Source organism: Zalophus californianus, chromosome 4 (genome assembly GCF_009762305.2).
Source record: "Zalophus californianus isolate mZalCal1 chromosome 4, mZalCal1.pri.v2, whole genome shotgun sequence".
In the NCBI taxonomy this organism is placed as follows: domain Eukaryota; kingdom Metazoa; phylum Chordata; class Mammalia; order Carnivora; family Otariidae; genus Zalophus; species Zalophus californianus.
In genome coordinates this window covers 138,130,763-138,154,911 of record NC_045598.1, presented here as the reverse complement: position 1 = coordinate 138,154,911, position 24,149 = coordinate 138,130,763, and the positions used below count along the sequence as shown (strand labels likewise).

The 24,149-nt window shown below is 35.7% G+C and overlaps 1 protein-coding gene across 2 annotated transcripts in view; it reads right to left on the bottom strand.

The window, feature by feature from the left end:
- Positions 1-292: 292 nt before the first annotated feature.
- ZBTB10 (zinc finger and BTB domain containing 10) overlaps positions 293-24,149 on the bottom strand; it is a 32,685-nt gene continuing 8,828 nt past the window's right edge. For both annotated transcript variants that reach the window (XM_027607479.2, XM_027607474.2), the window contains exons 2-6: positions 19,936-20,821; positions 6,598-6,696; positions 2,335-2,511; positions 1,955-2,127; positions 293-1,698 (exon numbers count right to left, since the gene is read on the bottom strand). In XM_027607479.2, coding sequence (XP_027463280.1) covers positions 1,393-1,698; positions 1,955-2,127; positions 2,335-2,511; positions 6,598-6,696; positions 19,936-20,821 — 1,641 coding nt within the window. In that variant the 3' untranslated portion in view covers positions 293-1,392. The remainder of the gene's footprint in view (positions 1,699-1,954; positions 2,128-2,334; positions 2,512-6,597; positions 6,697-19,935; positions 20,822-24,149) is intronic.

Here is a 24,149-nt window from a genome sequence, read left to right as displayed (position 1 = left end):
TGTGAGTTTATCAGCTAATTCATCTGTCATCAGACTGACAATTTCAATTTAATCTGACAATTTCAATTTAATATATCACCCCTTGTACCTTGAAGAATTTAGTTAACAGAATAATTGTAAAGCCTCTCAATATCTTATTTGTAAGATTTTTGCAGACTGTTGAATCATGGTGACTACCAGAAAGACTATGTACCAAGATGTAGTAAAATGTTGAGAAATTGAAAAAATAATTATCTATCATAATTTCAAAACACTCAATATCCCAGTAAGTATCAAACAAAAGAGAATGCACTTTTTGTGGTTTTTTTTTTAATGATAAAAAGGGCACAGGAGTAAAAACCTGATTTCACTTATATCGCATAAGAAGCTAACCAAACTGGACACGGAGGTCAAATTAGGAAACAAATCATTTTACTTAATTGTTTCTATGACTTTTCTTTTGATTAGATTTCTGTCTTTTCAAATAGGACTGAGGTATAGTACACTGGCAAAAATAAAGAGGCAAACAAGAATAGTGCCAAAGTAACAGATACCCAAAACCGAATACCATGTCAGAAAACGTCATGTAATAACCATTTATCAGATTAGAGCAGCAGGAAAAAGTTACTTCTAAATCATAATCATTTTAGTGGTATTTGTCAACTTCGCCACATTAACTTTGCAACATCATTTCTTCATTTGTGAAGTAGTAAAATTCATGTCAAAAAGGAAAGGGGGAATGGAGGAAGTCAGTTCATTCCAATAAATTACCTCTCCAGTTCTTATAAACATGCCCATCAGCACAAAATTGAGAAATAATATCTAAGACTAGAAGAGAATTGGTTTAAGTTATGAAGCAAATTAAAATGGAAAAATACAGAAAAGTAGAACCAATGGGGTTAAAAAGGCCCCTCACTGAAAATCTGTATTAAAAAAAATAAAATTAATAAAAATAAAAATAGAAACAAAACTCTACTAGTACAAACTAGCCTGAGTGGTTTGATGGACAGAGTAATTGGGTCAGCTGTCACTGTAGTCTTAAAAATGGATTTTCTTCATTCATGTTAAAGTGGCACATGAACGTAAGCTCTTTAAGGATAGGTACAATATATTCGTAGGACCCAAGTAGTTACTGTATATCCTATAAATAAAAAATATTTTTACTTTGATAACTGACTGAAGATGTGGGGACTCCATGTAATCCAACCACAAGGTTGTTTGCTGTACAGTCCTGTGCAAATATAAAAAAAAATTTTTTTTTTTTTTGCTATAAGGCTTTTTGACCCTACAGTTTTCACAGCAACATAACTACCATCCAGCATGTACCATATTTTGCAAGCCTTCAAGTTCAACAATTCAAATTGTCGATTCATATTATGTCCAAATGCAGCATCCTTGAGGAGTATAGGTCAGTTAATCATCTAGAGACATACAAACATCTCCTGATTCATCCCATCGAGATGGATCATTCTGATCTTCTCCATCATCAACCAGCTCTTCATCAGCTTCTCCTACTTCATTCTCTTCATATTCTTCATCCCGAGGGAAATCTGTATCCTGTCCCTGATCTACACCTTCTTGCCCTCCTGGCTGTGATTTATCTGCACAGTCTACACAAACACCATAGCGTCGAGATCCATGTCTTATTCCAACACTGGCTGCTAACATGAAGATCTTCTTACACACCATACATTTGTATTTTTTATCCTTTTTATGCACCTAATTAAAGGGGGGAAAAATCCAATATAAGGACAGTATAGACAGTAATGCATTTCAACCATTCAATTAAACCACCCATTTAATGAGTGAATGATACCCTTGTTTTTCTGTATAAAGTTCAGTTCATAAACCACATAATTTGTTTAAAGCAATTTAATAATCAACCTTCCCTAGATTTCAGGTAACTGTTAAAATACCTTAAACTTCACTGACATGTATTTTATCACAAAGATCAGTTATATTTAAAGTTACTTACCAGGGAATGTCTTTTCACATGTTCTCTGCGAGTAAACAGTTTTCCACAAATATCACAGCTAAATGATCTGACTCCCGTATGAATGAGCAAATGCCTTTTTAGTGTTCGTCTGTATTTGGCTACATAGCTACAATGAGGGCATTTTAACTTGTTCATGATTAGAGATGATTCACCTTTGAGAATAAAAAAAAAACACAACACACACAAAAGCAATTATATATTGAACAGAAAACTTGCTATCAAAAGCTTGTCTATCCCTAAGAATGAGGATTATTATAGGACTACCAGTATCTTAATTTTTTAAAACCCAGAACATGGAAGCTTTTAACTGTGAAAAATCATTTTAAAATTTCTGTAGAGTTTAGTTGACTGATACTTGCCATTTTCCCAAGTTTCTTGTTTTGGCCAAGATTCAGGCAATAATCCATACTTGAAATCGTTTGAAGCACCTGGTATCAATCCATACTTGAAATCATTTGAAGTACCTGGTAGCAATCCATACTTGAAATCACTTGAAGGGCCAGGCATCAGGCCATACTTGAAATCATGTGAAGTACCTAATACAATTGAAAAGTGATTTTGATGTAATGATGGTAATGAAAATCTCTTATTAGAATTAAAAAAAAACCCAGAAAATAAATTATCTTATGAGCATTATGATTATTATAAATAGCTAGATAAAAATCTCTGCATTGTAGTCTGAAACCGAAATGTCTTCATGCTTCATTTAATAGTGCATGGAGACCACATGGAACTACTCTGTATTTCAAACATATTCAAAACAGAACTCTCTTAATAACTGTCACCCTGAAGCCCAGCTTTGGAACAGGATAGTCTCCTTATTGTCTTCAATCACATAATCTTGTTTTAAGACTTATCAGTATAGAAAAATGGACTAAGAATGAAGAACATAAACCTCTAACTCCATCCTTAAATGAAAATCTGAAAAGTAGAATCAAAATAGTCAATGTCCCTTAAGGAATTTGTGTCTAAGGGTAAGAATTACCTCCTCTGGATAGCATTCCCTCCACCCCCCCCCCCTTATTTTTTTTTTTAAGATTTTATTTTTAAGTAATCTCTACACCCAATGTGAGGCTCCAACTTACAACACTGAGATCAAGAGTTGCATGCTCCATCATGAGCCAGCCAGATGCCTCCTAGATAGGATTCTTTCTTGAATATGTATGTCTTTACCTGGCTCCAGGAATCCTTTGGCAATGTGAACATATCCAGTGTTCTCCATAGCTAGCTATTGCCACCCTGATCCTATTGACCATTAACTCTTGCCTCTGGATTATTTTCAATAGCCATCAGAGTTTGTCTCATACTGTTGCCCTCTTAGAATTTGCTCTCAACACAGCAATTATAGATTCTTTCAGAACTTTAAGTGAGAGCCTGGCACTCAAAAGCCTGCAAAGACTACCCATCTCACTCATATGAAAACCAAAGACTTAAAATTATCTCACACAGCCTTACCTAATCTAGCCCTTGATCTAACCACCCACTTGGGTCACTATTTCAGCCATACTGGCCTTTGTACTATTCCTCCAGGGGAAAATGGCTCCCTCTGAAGACCTTTGCACTCTTTTCCTCTGCCTGAACACTCCTTTCCAGGCTATATGCTAGCTTACTTGTGCAGTAATTTATTAATTTTCCTTCCATGAAAACCATGGATTTTATAAAAGAATGCTTACCAAAATGGGTGTTCTAAAAATTCATTTTCCTCCATCTATCTGCCATATATACTACTTCTCTAAAAATTAAAATAACCTAGTATTTCCTCTTTGGTGAAAGTATCAATACCCAACAATGCAAAAAGGTCCCTAAGGTATTTAAAAATTTCATTACTAATAATATAAATTACATTATACTTGGAATACCTTCACCCATTTTTTAAATGTTAGGAAAGCCTTCTGATTCCGTCATTATAATGTATTTTTGTTTGAGGGAAAGCTTTCAGAATCCTAAACTGAGACACCATTATCTGTGTGTTGGGGGGGGGGGGATGGAAATTAGGATGGGGGTGGTAGCCTGTGAACATGAACCTATCAATTTTCAGCTTTACATTAAATAAAGTTTGAGCTTTGACTCATAGTTCTTGATCAAATCAGTGCAAAAAGGAAGCTCTGAGAGCAAGGACTGTGCTTGTTTTACTCACCTTTTTATTTCTAATGTCCAAAGCATACACCCTTCAATTATTTGTTGAATAAATGTATGTTAGCAAATACCAACATGTATATATTTTTGATTTGCTCAAAATACTTGTAAAACTAATGTCAATCATGTTAGGTATGTTAATAACCTCAAGTTAGTATTTTCATTACATTTAAGTACAAACTAGCCCTAAAATAATTTATAGGGGCACCTGGGTGGCTCAGTCAGTTAAGCGTCTGCCTTCGGCTCAGGTCATCATCTCAGGGTCCTGGGATTGAGCCCCACATCAGGCTCCCTGCACAGTGGGGAGTCTGCTTCTCCCTCACCCTCTGCCCCTCCCCCCACTCAGGCTTGCTCTCTCACTCTCAAAAAAATCTTTAAAAAAATTTATAAACTGGTAACCCAAAATTCAGAATTAAGAGTACTTGAAATTCCATGTTTCAAAAACTAATTTAAAAATTGATGACCCAAGATTCAGAATTAAGTTCTTAATACTTGAAATTCCATGTTTCTCTTGATAACCTAAAGGTTAATAAAAAGCATCCATGAAAACAGACAGGAGACACCATATATCTAGAATACCAAAATGGTAATTCAAATTAAGAAAACCTCATCCCAAACTTCTCTCATCTGGCCAAATTCTTATAACCAGTAGAGGTTACTTATAGAAGTATATGAGCAAATTAAAGGTAGTGCTTTTGTAATTCAATCACTGAAAGATCTTTAAGGTCATTCAAGATCTACTTGAAAATTGTGCTCACTGCTCAGTAATATCCTTCAGGGTGCATTTTTCCATAATGGCAAACTAAGAAGAAAGCAGCATTCTTTTGAAATCAAAATCAGAAGACAAAGGCTGATCTCAGTTGCAAAAACAAAAATGGATCAAAATCTCCCCTGAAGAGAAATGACTCTAAATTAAGAGTTTACTTTTTTGAAAAGGAGATGAATTATATGAACCATTCTCCAATGAAAATGTTTATGTGCAGAACTGAAAATTTTACGTATGAATTCACGTACCCTGTCTAAACCCATTCTTCAACCAGATTCCTAAACCAAACATAAAATACCTTGTACTATTACTGATTTTTTGTACAAGGAAAAAGTCTTCAAAATTCAACCCATATGATCTGTAAATGGCTTATTTCAAAACTTTCTGTAAACTCTTTTTCAACAGTTAGGAGAAACCACCTTAAGGCAATTTCTTTTCTTCAAAATTACATGGCTTAACTTTGGTCAGTGCATACTACATTCAGAAACCTGTGAAAGCTTTATGTAAAAGTACCCATAGCTGTCCCCCTCCCCATCAGTTTTTTAAACAATTCCAAAGCTATGAGAAGTTGAAATCAATGAACATCTATATCCCTTTATGTACCTTTGACAGATGTTTGTTTTGCCACGTGTGCTCTCTATAAACACACATACCCACCTTTTATGTATTATAGGTATTATTTGAAAACTTGCATATCATTGCTTCCCCCTCAATATAGCATGTATCTTCTAGAACTTTCTCCTACATAACCACAGTACCTTTATCACATCCAAGAAATTTAAAATTGTCTATTTAATCCATACTATACAAATTCCCAACTGTTCCCCAAATGCCCCTTTAGTCATTTTAGAACCCTGATGTCATCAAGACTGACAATGCATTTAGTCAGTTTCCTTGAATCTAGTGGTTCCTCTGCTTGTTTTTCATGGCATTAACATTTTAAAATTCAGAGTAGCTGGATTTGTGTAGACCAGTCTGATGTTCTCACCCCTCATGATTAGATTTGGGTTAAACATTTTGGCAAGAATATTACATAGGTGATGTTGTGTGCTGGCTAGTGCATTATGACAAGAGGCATGGTATTTCTGCTTCTATTATAAAGCAATCTTTCCTCTTTGTAAATGAAGTAATCTGTGAGATGATACAGAGACCATGTGAATATGCTATTACAACAACAGCCTTTGGCCCAATCATTGTGAGATAAGCGCTTTAACAGTGGCTTAACATCCATGGATGATCTTCAATTATTTCCTGTGGGGTATTTTTTCAATTGTCATTCTGTATTTATTAGCTTGGCATTCTTCTCTAAAGAAAGCTTTTTCCCTTCCTTATTTATTTATACTCATTTTGTTCTCTGGAATATTTATGGATTCTCTGCCTCTATGTGTAGGATACTCCTCCCAAAATACAACTGATAGAAATATATGTATATACTAGCAAGAAGCCACCAGCTCTATTAACTTAATTACTTGATATTTAAGAATTTTAAAAGCTCTAAATAAATGGCTCCCTCAAACAATAATAAACACCCATCCATTTGTATTTACCAGACTTCCAAAGTGTTAATCATAAACACAGCTACCACGGATTGAAAGTATTTACATAGAATACTCTCTTTTAAGGGAAAGAAACTGCAAAAGGTCCTTAAATATGTACACAAACACTTGCCAATCTTCAAATCCTCTTTAACATACTCTTACTAAAATCCTACTGTACCTACCAGCATCACCTCCATCCTGGCTGGAGCCGGCTTCAGCCAATAAATTTGTATTCACATTCCTATCACAATCTGGCCCTGAGAGTAGAGCACCATCCAGATCTGAAAAGGAGATGTAGAATAATCTGTTATTTACAACCACACTATAGCCATCACCAACCACTCCCTTCTTGGTATTGTTTCTTATGCTGACTAAATAGAAAGATATCTGCAAATTATAATATCTACTACGTGCTTAATACTACTAAGGCACAAAATCATAAGACAACTACAAGAACAAGTACACATCCAACAGTAAGAACAGTGTACTGAATAGGAATAAGCTTTAAGAGGCAGGGTGAATTAGGTTACTGGCTATGTGAGCATGTGCCTCAGTTTCCTCATATGCTGCCAACCAGATCATAGATTTGATCATAGAAATTAAATTAGATAATCCAAGTCAAGTGTTACAAATTATGGCGTTTGGCACCCAGTAACAACTGCTGTTAGTACTATGTACTAGATGTGTAAAACATTGCTGTTTCTGTATGGATTCAGAAGTGGAAAAGACCAATTAAAAAACTAGAATAGTAAAGGAAGACTTTGAAGGAGCTAATTCCTTAATCTTGATATGGAAAGGATATACAGAGGCAGCTTAAAAGACATACTAATGAGATGAATACTGGTTCTAATCTGTTAATTTCTTTTAAATCTGTTCCATCCCTTCCATTTCTCTACCATTGCCTTAATTCAGTTACCCACCACCGTTCTCTTATATTAGTGAATTACTTAAATAGTTTCTTGGTCTCCTTGCTTCAAAATATAATGCTCATACTTCTATTTGTAATGCCAGAGAGATTTTCCTAAAACACAAAGCCTAAATCGCTCCCTTAACTTAAAATCTTCAATGGTTCACCAGAGCTTTTTCAAACTCTTTAGTTTAGAATATAAGGTCCTAATGTTCGAGTTCCTACTAGTACTAGTGAATCCAGCATCATCCCACTGATACTATCTACTCTCCTAAATTAAAGTATCTGAAGACAGGGCACCTAGGTAGCTCAGTCTTAAGCGTCTGCCTTCAACTCAGGTCACGATCCCAGGGTCTTGGGATCAAGTCCCATGTTGGGCTCCCTGCTTGGTGGGGGATCTGCTTCTCTCTCTGCCCCTCCTCCCACTCATCTACTCAATCTCTCTCTCAAATAAATCTTTAAAGTATTTGAAGACATTTAAAAAATGCCACTTTTTATGGACAATCTGTCCTCTGTCATTTAAGACTCATCTTTGATATCGCCATCCCGTACTGCTCTGGCTTCCCCCAATACTCAAGATGAAAAAAGAAAAAAAAAAAGAAAAACACAAACTCCTCTCTACATAAGCAGGTACCTGATTCAAAAAAACTGATGGTGGGCAAATAAAACTGTGGTACATTTACAGAACAGAATACTACCCAATAATGGTTCTAGTGCATAGTTATAAAACCCCAAATCACTGAACAGATCTAGTGATTATGTTCTAAGAGGCCAGCAGGATTACATAATTGCATAATGAAGGAGAGAAAGAATAGAAAAAAATAAAATGATCCTCAAGCAGGCGTAGTTAGGTCATACAGAGCACTGCACGCCTTTACTCTAAAAGCAGTAGAAGGATTTTAAACAAGGCATTAATCTCATTCACCTTTTAAAAGGACTATTCCTGGTATTGTATGAATGAATTAAAGGAGGGCAAAAGGAGATATAGGGAGATTAAGTCAGGAAGCTATTTTAGAAATCCAGATGAGAACAAGACGGTGGCCTTGACTTGGTTGATGGCAGTAGCAAATGGAGGAAAGTAGCTTGTGGAAGAAGAACCGACAGTGCTTGGTGAGACTGAATATGGGAGAGGCAGGGTTTGAAGGTAATGAGGGAAGTTTCCATCCTATACTAATGGCAGTTAGGGTCTCTGGCAGAGGACCAGTTTAGGACCAGTTTTAGGTAGTTATGAGGGTACTGAGTCTGAGATACTTAAGAAAGAGGAGTTTAATTATGTTTGGAGTGGGAACAGTGGGTTAAATGGGTAAACTCTAGATACTGCCTGGGACCAATTCTCAGCTCTGCCACATCCCAGCTGTGTGACAGTTGTGAAGCAGGTTATTTTGCTTCTCTAATGCAGTGGTTCTCAAAGTGTAGTTCCCAAATAAGCAGCATGGGCATTATCCAGGAGCTTGCTAGAAATAAAGAATTTCAGGCCCCATCCCAACCTACTGAATCAGATACTATGGAGGTAAGGCACAGAAATCTGTATTTTATAAAGCCCTCTAGGTGATTCTGATGCTTACTAAAGATTGAGAAAGGTTTTATTATACAAGTAGAGAAATTATCAGGAAAAAAGCTATGTACTTTTCATTTATTATTGTCCAAGGACCAAATGAGATAAATGAAAAGTGCTTAACTCTTTGCTTGCCTGGTATATAACAAACACTCAAAATTTTAACTATTTCTTTTTTCATTTAAGCTCCCAAGTGGAGAAATTAACACCAAAGGCTACACAGATACGATGCTTAAGCTGGTGATAAAAATGAGTTGTCAGAATATACTGGTAAATAAGGTAATGGAAGTAAATAGACGAAACCATGAGGAAAAAACTGTAACTGATAAGTTAAGGAATCCTAGCATTTTAATAAACTAGAAAATGATACAGATTTTAGGAAGAGTTATTTCAAGAACTAGTCCACTGTGACAATGCTGCCAAAAATTTAAGATACGGACTGAAACATCTATTACTTTCATTCCACAAATACTGAGCACCTAGGAAGTCACTGGTGATCTTAGAGCAAGTGACTCTGGTAGATCAGTGGGGCAAGGAGAAAAAAGAGTAGCCTATGTTATGAATGGAAGATGATGAATTATAATCTATAATATAATTTGAGAAATTTGGTTGCAAAAGGGAAGACAGTAATTTTTTTTTTTTTAAAGGTGAAACTATTAAACCTTTAAATGCTGAAATGAAGTCACTAAGGAAGGGAGAAGCTAAAAGTATTGAAGAAATTCAAAGAGAAGGATTCTGGAATCATGAAGCAAATGTTTAGGTATTTAGGAGAGAGAGCAAAGACAATCAATATATAGAGAGAAGTTTGAAAACAGGTACTTAAGGACATTCATCTACCAGCTTTTATTTTCTCTGTAAGGTGGAATAGTAAAAAGTGAGATTATTGCCTAGAGTAAATGGGTTGAAGTCAGGAGAATGAACAAGTACTTCATGTGGAGAAGAGCAATAGTAAATAGACTCCTTTACCTGTCCCCTGAGAGGTGGGATACTGGTTAGGTTTTATTTTCCCAGCATTCATCACAATGCTTGACAAAACATTTTTTTTTTTTTGAAGATTTCATTTATTTGAGAGAGAGACAGACGGAGGGAGAGAGCACAGAGGGAGAAACAGACTCCCCACCTAGCAGAGAGCCTGATGTGGGCTTTGATCCCAGGACCCCGAGATCATGACCTGAGCTGAAGGCAGAGACTTAACCAACTGAGCCACCCAGGCGCCCTGACAAAATGCTTTTCAAACAAGTGTTGTTAAATGTTGGTTTGAGTATTTTTCTCTCTGCAACCTCTATTACTAGTTTAGTTAATGGTATTTAAAGACTAATTTCTCAGTTTTCTGGTGTATAGTAACACTAAAATATAACCACTAACTGAAAATGATTAACTGAAATTTAGTGGCTTTATTTTCCTATGAAAAGCTGAATGTATTTCAATAATAAATTTAAATCAATATTCAAACAACCGTACTAGGTTTCCCAATATCTTTTTTAAAAAAAATTGTGGGGGCACCTGGGTGGCTCAGTTGGTTAAGCATCTGCCTTTGGCTCAGGTCATGATCCAGAAGACCTGGGATTGAGTCCCGCATCAAGCTCCCTGCTCAGCGGGGAGTCAGCTTCTCCCCCTGCGCCTCTCATCCAGCTTGTACTCTCTCAATTGCTCTAATAGAATCTTAAAAAAAAAAAAAAGTCATTATTCTGGAGTGTACAGTCTGTTCAGAGGGCACGTCTTAAAATTCTGCCAAGTGGGTTTGTAAATACAGGCAGGGTGTTTCTATTTATATAACATTCTATAGTGATTTGTTGAAGGCTTCCTCAGCTAGTTCTTAAAATAGACATTTCCTGTCTCCTACCCTACTGCTCTTAAGTATTAGAATTTAATTTGTGATCTTTAATCCTACACTAAGCACAGAACACCTCAACCTGAAAGCTTAACAGGTGATAAATATACTCTTCCTGTGTACAGTGTTTCTTCTTGAACACTTTGAAAGGTTATTACTTGGATCTTGATATCAAATACAAATCTCAGAATAGGTGAGCTCTTCCAGGTTGACAATAAGCTTTCAAAAATAGCACACTTAACTCGGGAATCAATACATATCACTGCTTGTACCTTATTTGAAATCAGCCAAACTGCTTAGCAACTCATTTTTAATCAGTTGATGTTAAGTGGGATAGAAGTGAGGCAACCAACCATTCACTTGAAACAGAAATGAATTTTGTTTCACTAGGAAGTGAAAGCAGTAACTCTTGGTCATTATCTTTTTCTCTAAATTATAGGATTAAAAAATAAACTCTACTATACTTGGTTTTTTGACATCTGTGACCTTCCTATGGAAATCCTTCACTTCATTTAAACTTAGCAAAAAGGGCTAAGATATCTCTGCAAACAAAACATCTTTCTGAAGAGCTATTAAAACAGTTTCAGGGGCACCTGGGTGGCTCAGTTGTTTAAGAGTCTGCCTTCGGCTCAGGTCATGCTCCCAGGGTCCTGGGATTGAGCCACGCATTGGGCTCCCTGCTCAGCGGGGAGCCTGCTTCTCCCTCTCCCACTCCCCCTGCTTGTTTTCCCTCTCGCTGTCTCTCTCTCGTCAGAAGATAAATAAAATCTTTTAAAAAAAGTTTCAGGAGATCAAAAAAAATCCTAAAACAACAACAACAAAAACCCACAATCTGCAATGCTAGAAATAAAAGAGTGAAGAAGTAGACCCATCCTTAACTTACTTTCCTAGTGATACTTCATATACTTCTTTGCTAAATGAACAAAAATAAACCTTACACTCTGGGCTAAACCAACATTCACTTCAGTAACTTCTTTATTTAATAAAACTATTTCCAAAATCTTAAGTATACCTAGATATCAGCTATTTTTGTTCTTCATAGTTAATACATTTGTCTATCCTAAAGCAATCTTCAGGTTCATTTTAAAATAATTCTGAATAACCATGTTTTTAAAAAGACATCTTATTCATGGATTTAAAAAAAATCAGATTAACAAGCAATGGAAAGAAAATGAGATTAAAACGAATGATAAAGTAAATCTGTTTCTACTTCTCAAAATTTTAACAATCAACTTTATTTTTCTCACATAAAGACTAGCAATGTTTGCCCACTTCACAAAGCTGCCATGAAAAGTGCCACGACTAAGTGAAAATAGCGAGTAAAATGTAAAGTGGAATATAAATGTTAAGTGTCATTAAGTGAGGTTAATCTTGGTGCCTGTGGTTACAGGTTTCTCTGGGACCATAGCTGGTTAGCAATGCTTCCAAATCATCTGGTAAGAGAGTAGCACAGCACCTGCTTCTAAGTGCTAAACAAAATTAAGTTTGGAAGAAGGTTTCCCTGACCATTTTCTTTTGGTTCTCAAAATTCCAAACATGAGGCAGGTGCAGACTAACTTAGATTTTCTTAAAAGACAAATATTCTTGAGAAGAATTAAATGAGAGAAGACATCAAAAATCAAGGTTTTAGAAATAAAAACTCAGATCTTTCCCCACTTTCATTTTCACGTTAATAAATATACATCAACATCAAGTTTCTCTTCTCTGAAGACAGTTTCAGAACTATTTTGTTTTTTCATAAACAGGTATAATTTTTATCTTTTTTACTCATTGTGATCAGGTTTTTTCCACTTTTCATTGGAGTAAATTCACTTACAAATTTATTCTATAAAGCAACCTTTAAGAGTTCCTGTAACAGCCTGGAGATTCAACATATAATAATTTCCATTCACAACTCACTGACTCAAGTGACTGCCCGACTGCCCCATCACTAAGCTCTACTGCTTCTTCCTTGCACTACTCAAACAAGGCTGTTATTTCTGCTCAGTAGTCCTTAATAAAGGTCTACCCAGATCACTCCGCACTGCAATCCATGAACACCCTTCAAATGTTTTTACCTAAAGGCAAATATAAATGGACCTAAATCTCTAGTTAAAAACCTATTGCCTCAGTATGTAAAATAAAATCCACAAACTTACCACGGAGAACAAAGAGAATCACAACCTGGCTCTAACCTATCTACCCAACCTCATTTCCCCATTGCATTCTTTCTATTCTTTTACCTATTTAACCTGATTTCTTGCCACCTGGTGGTCAGTGAATGCCCTTCTCTCTCTCCTGCCAAACTCCTACACAAGATCCAATTCTTACTGCCTTCTCTATATAGCTTTCTCCACATCTTCTGAGCAGTTAGGAACCTCCCATTGCACACCCTGCCATACTTCTTATTTTAACATTTGTCACAACACACTGGGTATGTTTCTACCCCACAGCAATCCTATTATGAACAAGTTCCAGGCAAGGAACTCCTCAATCTTGACATCAACATCATCTGGCAAAATGCTTACTTTTGGGGGGACTTAAATAAAAATTTAATTACCAAATTTCCTATTATGATGTCAAAAGCTATTCTGGTATCCCAGGAAAAGTAATATTCTCTGGAAAGTAAAACTATGGATGAAGATTTAAGACCATCTGGTCACACCAGAATATTAAAACTACATCAGGAATCAAAATTTCAGTTCTATAGATCTCTCAGGGATTGACAAAACGTTTAGACAACATGATACTTTGAGCAGGCAGAACTCAAAAAATGCTTTTATAACTGATCCATAAGGCTTCTTCAACACCTAGTCTGGCCACACAGATTGTTTCTTTAGGGTTTCTCACTGGTAGGTTAATAAATAATACGTACCACCATCTTTTGGGATGAATATGGCAGAAAGGGCAGGAAAGGAACACTAGGCAGAGGAAAAGTAAAGAAGGGAAAAGAAGACGGCAGAATATTCCTACTACCTACTATCATCCTCTTAAGATTAAACACTGCAAGATTCTTATGTATTAGTGTATTTTACAGCCCATGAACTACTAGGGGACCTTTATTTTTTAAAAATGAACATCACAGAGGGAGGGAGAAATGAAACAAGATGAAACCAGAGGGGGAGACAAACCATAAGAGACTCTCACATCTCAGGAAGCAAGCTGAGGGTTGCTGGAGTGGAGGGGGGTGAGAGGGATGGGGAGGCTGGGTGATGGACATTGGGGAAGGTATGTGCTATGGTGAGTGCTATGAATTGTGTAAGACTGATGAATCACAGACGCGTACCCCTGAAACAAACAGTACATTATATGTTAATAAAAAAATAAAAAAATAGATAAAATGAACATCAGGCCTTCAAACTACCATTTAACACCTAATTTTCAGTTTCTGGAAAAAAGTAACATTGTAGCTAATCCTTCGTAACATTCAACCAAAAGGATTCCTGGAAGGTAGAAGAGAACATCTGGAACCCCCTTAGATAAAACAACAACAACAACAAAACAAAAAAACTAATCCAGATCCATAAATCTATCTGAAATGTTTAGAGTAAGATGTAGGATGCAACAATTTTCAGATTTTAGAAAAGTAAGCGGGGGTGGGGGTGGGAGTGTGGGGTCTAGGGTAGCATCCTATAATCAGAACAGTATTTTGGCAACAAAACATGAATATTCACATTTAAAGAAATGCGTAAAAGATATAAATAGCTGGTTTTGCTGCCCAGTATTGGGTTTTGTTGCCAAAATGATTAAGGAAAAGCTTTGGGTAGTTTTTACTCATTTCAAGATATCAGAATTACAAAATATTTCTTTCTTCTCCTTAGAGACATTATGTGGGATACACTCAAGGCTAGTTATGGTCAAGTAAAACTGAGTCCAAAGCCTACATCTCCTTAAACAAAGCCAAGTTCCATGATTTTTAAACGTATGTTTATACAGTAAATTTATATGGCATGGTCAAAATATTAAGTCTCAAATGTTATGGCCAGTTTTCAAAATCCTAAAAATTCAATCATTTAGAAAGCATTTTAAGATTCTGCAAGATCTGAAAGTAATGCCAAATTATCAATTATCATCCAAAACACAGAAGAGCACAAGTGCTGGTTAGTAGGTAACTCCAAAGAGTTCACTATAGAGTAATTCATTACTTCAAATGACTGAGACTATCTTAAAGATATTTAGCTTGAGCATTCTGTTCTCAAGGCTGTCTTCTAAATACTCAAATTATGTGCTTTTTACCCAAAAGGCAAATATACAAATTGAAACTGTAAAGCTGAAACCTGATTTCAACTCTACTTATAAGGGATTAATAAAAATTTACAAATGCTTTAATACTGTTCTCCCCAGAAGTACGTATGAAAGAAAGGAACTTTTAGATTTAAAGAACTCTAAATTACATTCTTTGGTCAAGTAAAAAATCACCTCGCATCTGAATATTTGTATGACATTAAGAAAAAAATCATCTACATAGAATTATATCAGCTTGTATTAAAGATAGAAAATCAATTATATACTGCTTCGTTTACTAGAAAATGTTTTTGAGGAAATTGTTTTATACTACATGTTATCAACTATATAAAAACCCCACTGAAAAAATTCCTTTCAAAATTCAGTACCAGAGAAGTTTGTCATCTTCCAGAATTGGCATCTTTCCTCCTCCTGAGAGGCTGCTTGTTATCTTAGAGCCAATTAAAAGCTTAATTAGGGCAACTATATTAACACTCTCGACTAGCACACAACTTCTTTATTGCTGTATGTTATTTGTTTTGCTGATGTTTCTTGTCAGTCATTTCAAAAACGTCTGTTCAAAATTAAGTATGTATGCATTCAAACGTTATGTGTACACATGCAGAGCAGTTATTTATAATGGGTGCAACCAGCTATTGTGACTGAAATAACAGAAAAATCTAGATTCAGAAAATCATGTTCCTTATAATCCCAGAGCATCAAAAGATCAACAGTAAGATTAACATGTGACTTGCTCTGATTTAAAACAATAGCATGTGTGAACACACTCTTGTAAAACAATTTTAGGTATATTTACTCCTACAATTTAATTCCTAATCTCAGATTTTTATATACTTAATATTTGGCTGAAATTTATTTTCTGGTTGTGAATCAGCAAGACAAGGATTTGAAATTTTTATAGTACCAGAGCAACTCATTAATGACTACCTTTATAATTATCCCATAAACTCCAGTAAAACAGTAAAAAGGACAGAAGTTTCTAACCTTTCCTAAGTTCTATTTGAAGTATCCTCATATATCAAAAATGATTTGAAGCAAATTCCAGTAGTGAGTCAAATAATGGATATACTAGTTTAAGATACATATATTTTAAAAAACCCCATCTAAATCCCTGATATTGGGGCGCCTGGGTGGCTCAGATGGTTAAGCGTCTGCCTTCAGCTCAGGTCATGACCTCAGGATCCTGGGATCAAGTCCCACATCTCAAGGTTGTCTTCTAAATACTCAAATTATGTGCTTTTTACCCAAAAGGCAAATATACAAATTGAAACTGTAAAGCTGAAACCTGATTTCAACTCTACTTATAAGGGATTAATAAAAATTTACAAATGTTTTAATATTGTTTCCCCAGAAGTACATATGAAATCAGGGAGCCTGCTTCTCCTTCTGCCTGCCATTCCCCCTGCTTGTCCTCTCCCTCCCTCTCTCTGGCAAATAAATAAAATCTTTATAAAACAAATATATAAATAAATCCCCATTTCTAGGTATACCTTATCTCAGTATCTTACAACACTTCTCTATGAGGCATTGGAACACGAGCTTCAACAGTATGTGGCAAGAAGATATTTAGAGCTGTGGTTTACAGACTATAGGCTTAAGAGTCTAGGGAACTCAGTTCTTAAAGGGATCTACAAGTTCAAATATGCCAAGCACTGCTCATAGACCATATAAATAACTTATCATGACTTTTCAGATATTTACATACATAACTTTAAATTCATTTAAAAGCATTTACTCCACTGAACATTTTCAGTATTTTCTCAATAAGTAGAAATCAAAGTGTAACCAATGATGGTGCAGTTCATAAAAATGTTTTGAGGTTTTAAAAGGGACCAGTTTTTTTTTTTTAAAAGACTGAGTCTACCAGTTCATTAATTACAAGGTTTTAATGTGAGACGGTCTTAAACATGAAACCTGCCTCTATTTTTACTAGCTGAGTGACCTTGAGCCAGGCCTTAACCTTGATAAACAGACCCACTGTGTTCTCTATTGGTCAGAATTTGCCTCCAGGGTTGTAGTTAATTCTGTACACCAAAATTTCTGGGTGGGAAAAAAAAAAACATGTCTATGACTGTAAGAAAGATGGTAAAGGCACTTGGAATTCACAAGGAATTCACTTAGTTTAATAAATTATAATATCTGAAGGGTTGGTTATCAGGTAGATTAGAGAGATTAGAGGTTAGGCTCTGATTATACTACTCAAAATGACAGATTCATGAAGTTAAAAAGAACGAATTTTGGCTCAATATAAAATAACTTTTCTAGAATCTAGTAGAAAGCACGCTGCACTGGAAAACTGATTTTAAATAATCTCAAGTCCCCCAATTTTAAGGGGATCTATAATGACCATGACAGCTGTGCTTTTGTCATTTAATTTTTTTTTAAAGATTTTTTATTTTTCATTAGAGATAGAAAGAGTACAAGCAGGGGGAGCGGCAGGCAGAGGGAGAGGGAGAAGCAGGCCCCCCACTCAGCAGGGAACCCGACGTGGGGCTCGATCCCAGGACCCTGGAATCATGACCTGGGCTGAAGGCAGCAGCTTACCCGAGTGAGCCACCCAGGCGCCCCTTGTCATTTAATTTTCGTAATAATTCCTTAAAATAAGTACCACACTTTAAAGATGAAGAAACTGAAGACAGGAGTTTAATTTAATTTGGTCACGGTCACACAGTAGGTTAAGTACAGAGCTCATTTTCAGATCATGACTCAATTTGGGCTCTTTCCTCTTTGTCAGTGGATCTCAACCTTTACTCACTGTGTAACCACCGACAGAGCTTATAAAAATTCCAACAACCAGGCGACATCCCAGAACCAATTAACTCAATCCCTACTGGAAAGACCCAAGCACCAAGGTCTGCACAATATGCAGCCAAGAAAGATTAAGACCCACTGCTCTATACCAAGGGTTGGCAATAAAGCTTTATTGAAGCATATCCATGATCATCTGTGTATACCTAATACCGCTTTCGTGCTACAATTAAGTAACTGACTTTATGACCAGCAAAGCCTAAAATATTTACTGTTTGGTCCTTTACAGAAAAAACTTGCCAAACTCTGGCTCTGCATCATATTATGTCCTAATCATAATATTCTTATAAAACCCCCATTTCCTGCCATTCAGTGAGGCTGGATTTAGAGGCACTGAGATGTTGCAAAAAGTTTAACAGCTGGAATATAGCATATCACTGATAAAATCAAATGTCAATTAAGCAAGGTTCAGAAACCAAAGTGATACCCGTTAACATAATACAATTTTTATAAGATGTAAGAGATAAATTGAAAGCATATTAGACTACCAAAAATTTATGATACACCTACTCCATTGATACAAACTCAGCTCAGGGGGTGCTTGCCAAGATAATAGCTAGTAATGTTATTTTTTAAAGTATGCGTTGTGGGGGCGCCTGGGTTACTCAGTCGGGTCCTGGGATCGAGCTCCATGTTGGGCTCCCTGCTCAACAGGGAGCCTGCTTCTCCTCTCCCTCTGCCTGCAGCTCTCCCTGCTTGTGCTCTCGCTGTCAAATAAATAAATGTTTAAAAAAAAGAAGTTTGTAAAGTATGCAATGTGGTTCAATAGTAATGCTTTTCTTTGAATCACTCCAATTATGTGGCATTAAGAATGGGTTAGCTTTGATTAGTTTTGCCAGTTACTACTACCCCAAAAACCTGTTTATGCCTTACATGGTATTGTGTGTGTGTGTATTTTAAAAAACACCACAGGGTTCCCACCATACTATTAAACTATTAAGCTCTATAGCAGAAAGACAATGTAGCTCACTTTACTTCAAGGTCTTCCGTATTAAAAATTAAGCCAAAATAAAATGATGCTAAGAAAATCTACCCTATTTTAATATTTAAAGAAACTGCCTCTGAGATTTAATTATTAAACAGTAGACAAGTATGAGGGAAAAGATCAGTAAATCACATTCATTATGCAGATATGATTTTCACCTAAGTAAATCTGAAAACCAATGAAAACTAAATCCATGCCTCAAAAGCCAGTCAAACCATTTCATAGGATTACTATGGCATTCTGCCCTTTAGAACTAAAAACAATGATTCTTTTTAACAAAGTACTCCATCCCCAGATAATCACCATGATGTAAATCAGACACTGAATAGTTATAGAGCTTTGAGACAGCAAAACAAACACTGAATCATATATGACAGTGGTAGACATATACCTCAAGTCTGGGATCTGCAAAGGAAAACCTCAAATCCACTGCTTCTTCAAATATAATTAAATGAGGCAAAGGCAATTAAAGTTTCAAATCTATTTATACTCTGTAACAATGGTCCCCCATCCCATTAAAACCCATTAAAAAAAAATCCACAGCACAAATGTGATATGCTAAGATTTTGTATATATCCTTTTAGTTATATAGTGAGGAGAAAGGTCTCAGAGTCCTCTCTCTTAATGAATGGAAATGAAAATGAGGGGACAGTGAACAAATCTGAAACATTTCAGCTTCTGTAAGATTTATGGTAAGAACAGAATAGTAGCTCTAAACAAATTGGAATAATCCCACTGTCATTTGCAAAATTCTAAAAAACACTTAAATGTTTAATTACCAATAAAAAAACTGGGAATAAAAAATGTTAATTAGGTCTCAAAAATGTTCTGAAATGACAAACTGATTATATATTACAACTAAGATTTGAACTAAGATTACATTATCTTGTATCTTTTCCAGCACTGGGTGCAAAAAAAGTGATCATAGAGTCCAAAGATCAGAGAAGTCAAAGAGTTATAAATGAAGAAGAGTCCACAGGCCACATACATGATTAACACAAACTTTGAGAAACTCAAGAGAGAAAAAACATATACCAAAATTATATTTTCTCCTTTCTATGATAAACACTCAAATTTAGTATCTGTTATTACTTTTGTGTATTACTTTTATAGTTTAAGAAATACTTTAAAAATATACTTCAAGATTATAATATCCAACCATAATTAATTAGAATGAAAACTGAAATATCTTTGTATATAAAATATTTACCTGGTTCTTCCTTGATGAATGATAAATCTTCTTCTGGATAGGCAACAGGTGGCTGCATCACTGAACAATCTTCTAAATTTGTTTCATTAGGTGGTATATTATAAATAAATCTCTTTGTAGTTTGGTTTTTCCTCCTTGTTTTGCCAGTCTCTTGAATTCCCTGGGAGCCCATATTATTCCAAATAAACACTTTTGTTTGACCTTGAGATTCATTTTCAGCCAGTTCTGGTGAACCATCCTGGACCCAACTACTGTCATTCATTTGGTAGTTTTCTATTTGGCCCTCGTCGACATTACAACCATCATTTTCAATTTTTACATTACTTGCCAAATTGGTAAGATTCCGTGTTGCCCAAAAACTGGCAATTTTTTGATCCCGTGATGAAGATAGACCATCTCTATTAACTGGTTTTCTGTTATTATAGTCCACAACTACAGACTCTGGAGCTTCCGATTTAATGCTTATATTTAAGGCATCTTTAATGAAATTTCGGCAAGTTTGAACAACTTCACTCATTTGAAGATAGCTGGCCACTGTCATCACTTCAATGGCATTTTGGCTTGTGAGCACCAGGTTACCAGAATACAAGAAGTCCAAGATGACTGAAAAACCTTGAACTGCAGCAATATCTAAATGGGTAGTATTGTTTTGGTTAGGGCTTTCTTTGTTTGAAAAGCAATATAAAGTCTTAAAGAAACGGCTGCCTGCAACCAGGATGTTCTTATGAGCTTTAAAGATTTTTCCGCTCACCACAATGCTGACATCGCAAAGAATACCTTTCTTTCTTTGTTCATTTAGTTGTCGAAGAAGTTGATAGCAGTAAGAGTTCTCATTTGGCCTACTATTAAAGTCACAGTACCCCTCCTCTGATGGTATTTCTGTCTCCTGTAATTGGATGGAAAACATTAATATTATTTACTTTTAAAAAACCCCCAAATGAAGAAAATATCAATTTAACGTTTTTAAAAAGCGCTTATCAAATACACTAATTTGTTAGCAATCATGATGTATTGAGACTGTAGTGTTCACAATCCCAAATACTGGGAGAAGTGTGAAGAGCTTGGTGCAAGCTACTATTATTAAGAAAAGCCAAACACAGGGCGCCTGGGCAGCTCAATTGTTATTCATCTGCCATCAGCTCAGGTCATGATCCCAGGGTCCAGGGATGAGCCCCACATCGGGCTCCGTGCTCAGCGGGAAGCCTGCTTCTCCCTCTCCCACTCCCCCTGTTTGTGTCCCCTCTCTCGCTGTGTCTCTGTCAAATAAATAAAATTAAAAAAAAAAGTCAAACACATCTGAATTAAGGATCAGCAGGATTTCATTTAAAGAATAACATCATGTATAAGCCAAGGACATGGATTAAGAATTATTTAAAATTAAAATAGCAATTACTTTCCTATGAAAAGAAACTTTCATATATAGAAATCTAATTAGTTTGCCTTATCTCTGATAGGAATGCAGCAGCCTTTCTGATTGAACTTAAAATATCCAAGTTACAATGTTGGGTATATCTCATCCTATTTAACACTACTAAAAAAGTAAATTTTAAATCTTGGCAAACATCCAATCAAATAGTTTAGATAGATCAATGAAATTAATTAAATCTAAAGATAACCTAAGACCCTGATAGGAAAATGTGTTTCAACTATAGGATATCCAGCTATGTAATTTCCCAATCAACTTTCAAAATGCCTTATCTTTTTAGGGGCATAAATGGTAAATATAAGGTAAAATTCCTGAACTAAAAGTTCTTTTAGTATTATTTTTTTTTAAGATTTTAAGTAATCTCTACACCCCATGTGGGGGCTTGAACTTACAACCCCGAAATCAATATTCGCATGCTCTACCAGCTGAGCCAGCCAAGAACCCTGGAACTCAAAATTCTTAAGTTTATAATTTTCTTTCTTATCAATCTGAAAAGTGTTCACTGTATGTTTAGCATCACTTAAGTTATGGTAATTCCTATAAAACACAGCACACTTTAGGGGCGCCTGGGTGGCTCAGTTGGTTAAGCAACTGCCTTCGGATCAAGTCATGATCCTGGAGTCCCGGGATTGAGTCCCACATCAGGCTTCCTGCTCAGCAGGGAGTCCGCTTCTCCCTCTGACCCTCTTCCCTCTCGTGCTTTCTATCTCTCATTCTCTCTCTCTCAAATAAATAAATAAAATCTTTAAAAAAAAACACAGCACACTTTAATAACGGTTGTTAGATAACTGAAGTAATCATTTTTTCCAATCAAAGTTCTTAGATATTTCTGGTAGAAAAGATGGCTGAAAATGCTGACCCTGAAGTATCAAAAATTCATTATTTTCTTTGCATAAAATATTAATTTAAATACAGACCATTTCTGTAAAATAATGACACACACATCTATGACTATATGAGCATGGGGAAAAACATGGGAAAATACATACTAGACTGTAAACATGCTAGGAAAACTGATATGCTTGGGTAAGAGAAAAGAGGAAGGTAGAATTCAAGAAAAAAATAGAAAGGTGTTGGGAACACAGTTAAGGTTGCAAAAGAATTTTCATGGAAATAATATTTTAGTGGTGAGATTCCTAAACAATCCCACAACTCTATTTAACCTCACATGGGTATGGCTAAATTACAAAAATAATTAGGTTTAAGTCTGAGTACTGAACACAGGAGGCCATACATAAAATAATTTCAACTCCCTTGAAACTAAACCAGGTCAGTAGTCCATTTAAGAATTTTTGTGTTGCTTTTAAGTATGAGAATTCAAATGGAAGAACCAAAATATTAGAATTCCAGCCCCCTTCAATATTTCCACAGGGGTAATGAACAGTACAGATAACCCTGCAAATCTGGGGTATATGATCACTACAAAGGAGGATTCATGGGAAGTAGAGATTTTCCTTTTCATTTCCAACTGACCCTTGGCAGTCTTACCTTCCCAGTGCCTCACACACATAATGCCCTTACACTGTAACATCCTACTCCCCCACGTGCTTGATAATATCAAGTCTCATGCTCTAAATCAACCTCCTACCAAACACCCAATCTTCATCAAAAACTGATTATCAGCCAAGGTTTGAGGGAAGTAAGCAAAACAAATTCACCAGTAAGTCCCAAATTTTTGCTTTTGAAGGTGTGGAGGGAAGGAAGTGAGATAAAAAAAAAAAAAAAAAAAGGACAGTGTTTTAACCTTAGAACTTGTACATAAACCAGTACGTTGTCAGATTTCAAACTTAGAAAAGGGAATGAAAACATGTGAATATATAAATAACTAAATCAATACTAAAAACAATTAATGCTACAGTATGATTTTCTATAAAAGCATCAGACTGTTTACTTGATGTCCCTTTTATGAGACTATTTGGTTAAGACTTTTTACTAATTTACTTATGCTTTCCACTCACTAAAGAAACAGCCGAAGTTGAAGAACCTTCCATTAATGCAGCCTGAAACTAAGCTTTGCTATGCATGCCATACCTGCCCAGCAAAGCTCATTTGGTTCAAAGTTCTGATGTTGCAATAACAGTATAAATACTTGAAGAAGCAAAAATTTTAAGCACTGATCAAAATTTGGCAGCACATCATCAAGTATTTGTGGAAGCAGTGAATTAGCATTTGCAAATCAAGAACCCACCTAGAGTTTATACATCTGGCAGTTCAAACCTTTGAGGAGGAGGCTGTGTCTAACTGTACAGTCATTTTAGGCGATGGTCACTGTGTTCTGCATTTTCTGGGCCAGTCCCAATTTCTAAAGTTCACAGCCATTATCAGACCAAATGTCCTAATTTTTAAGAATAACTCAGACAAAAGCCTATCCACCAAAATATTTGCCCATTCTATTTTAACACAAAATATACAAATCAAAATAACTATTCAACCACTATTTTTTTCTCATTAATGTTTTACAAGAACAGTAATATTCCTTGCTTTTATAAGCACCACCAATTTCTTTTTCACTACTTATTAGGGCACTGTGCCTTGTTTCTGTAGCACCTATTAAATATGCTCTCCACAATGAAGGCTTTCCAAGTCAAGAATATGTGTACTCTCAAAGGGGAGTATTATTTGGGCACGGCAAATCAGAGCTTAAATAAGCACATAACACTAAAACAAATTGCTGGTATTATTTGCCGAGCTAAATAAATTAAGAAAATCTTAGTACTAAACATAAAAACCTTAAAGTAGTTCCCTAAGGAACTCACGCCATCTCTGTCTCTGGTTCCTTCTTACATTC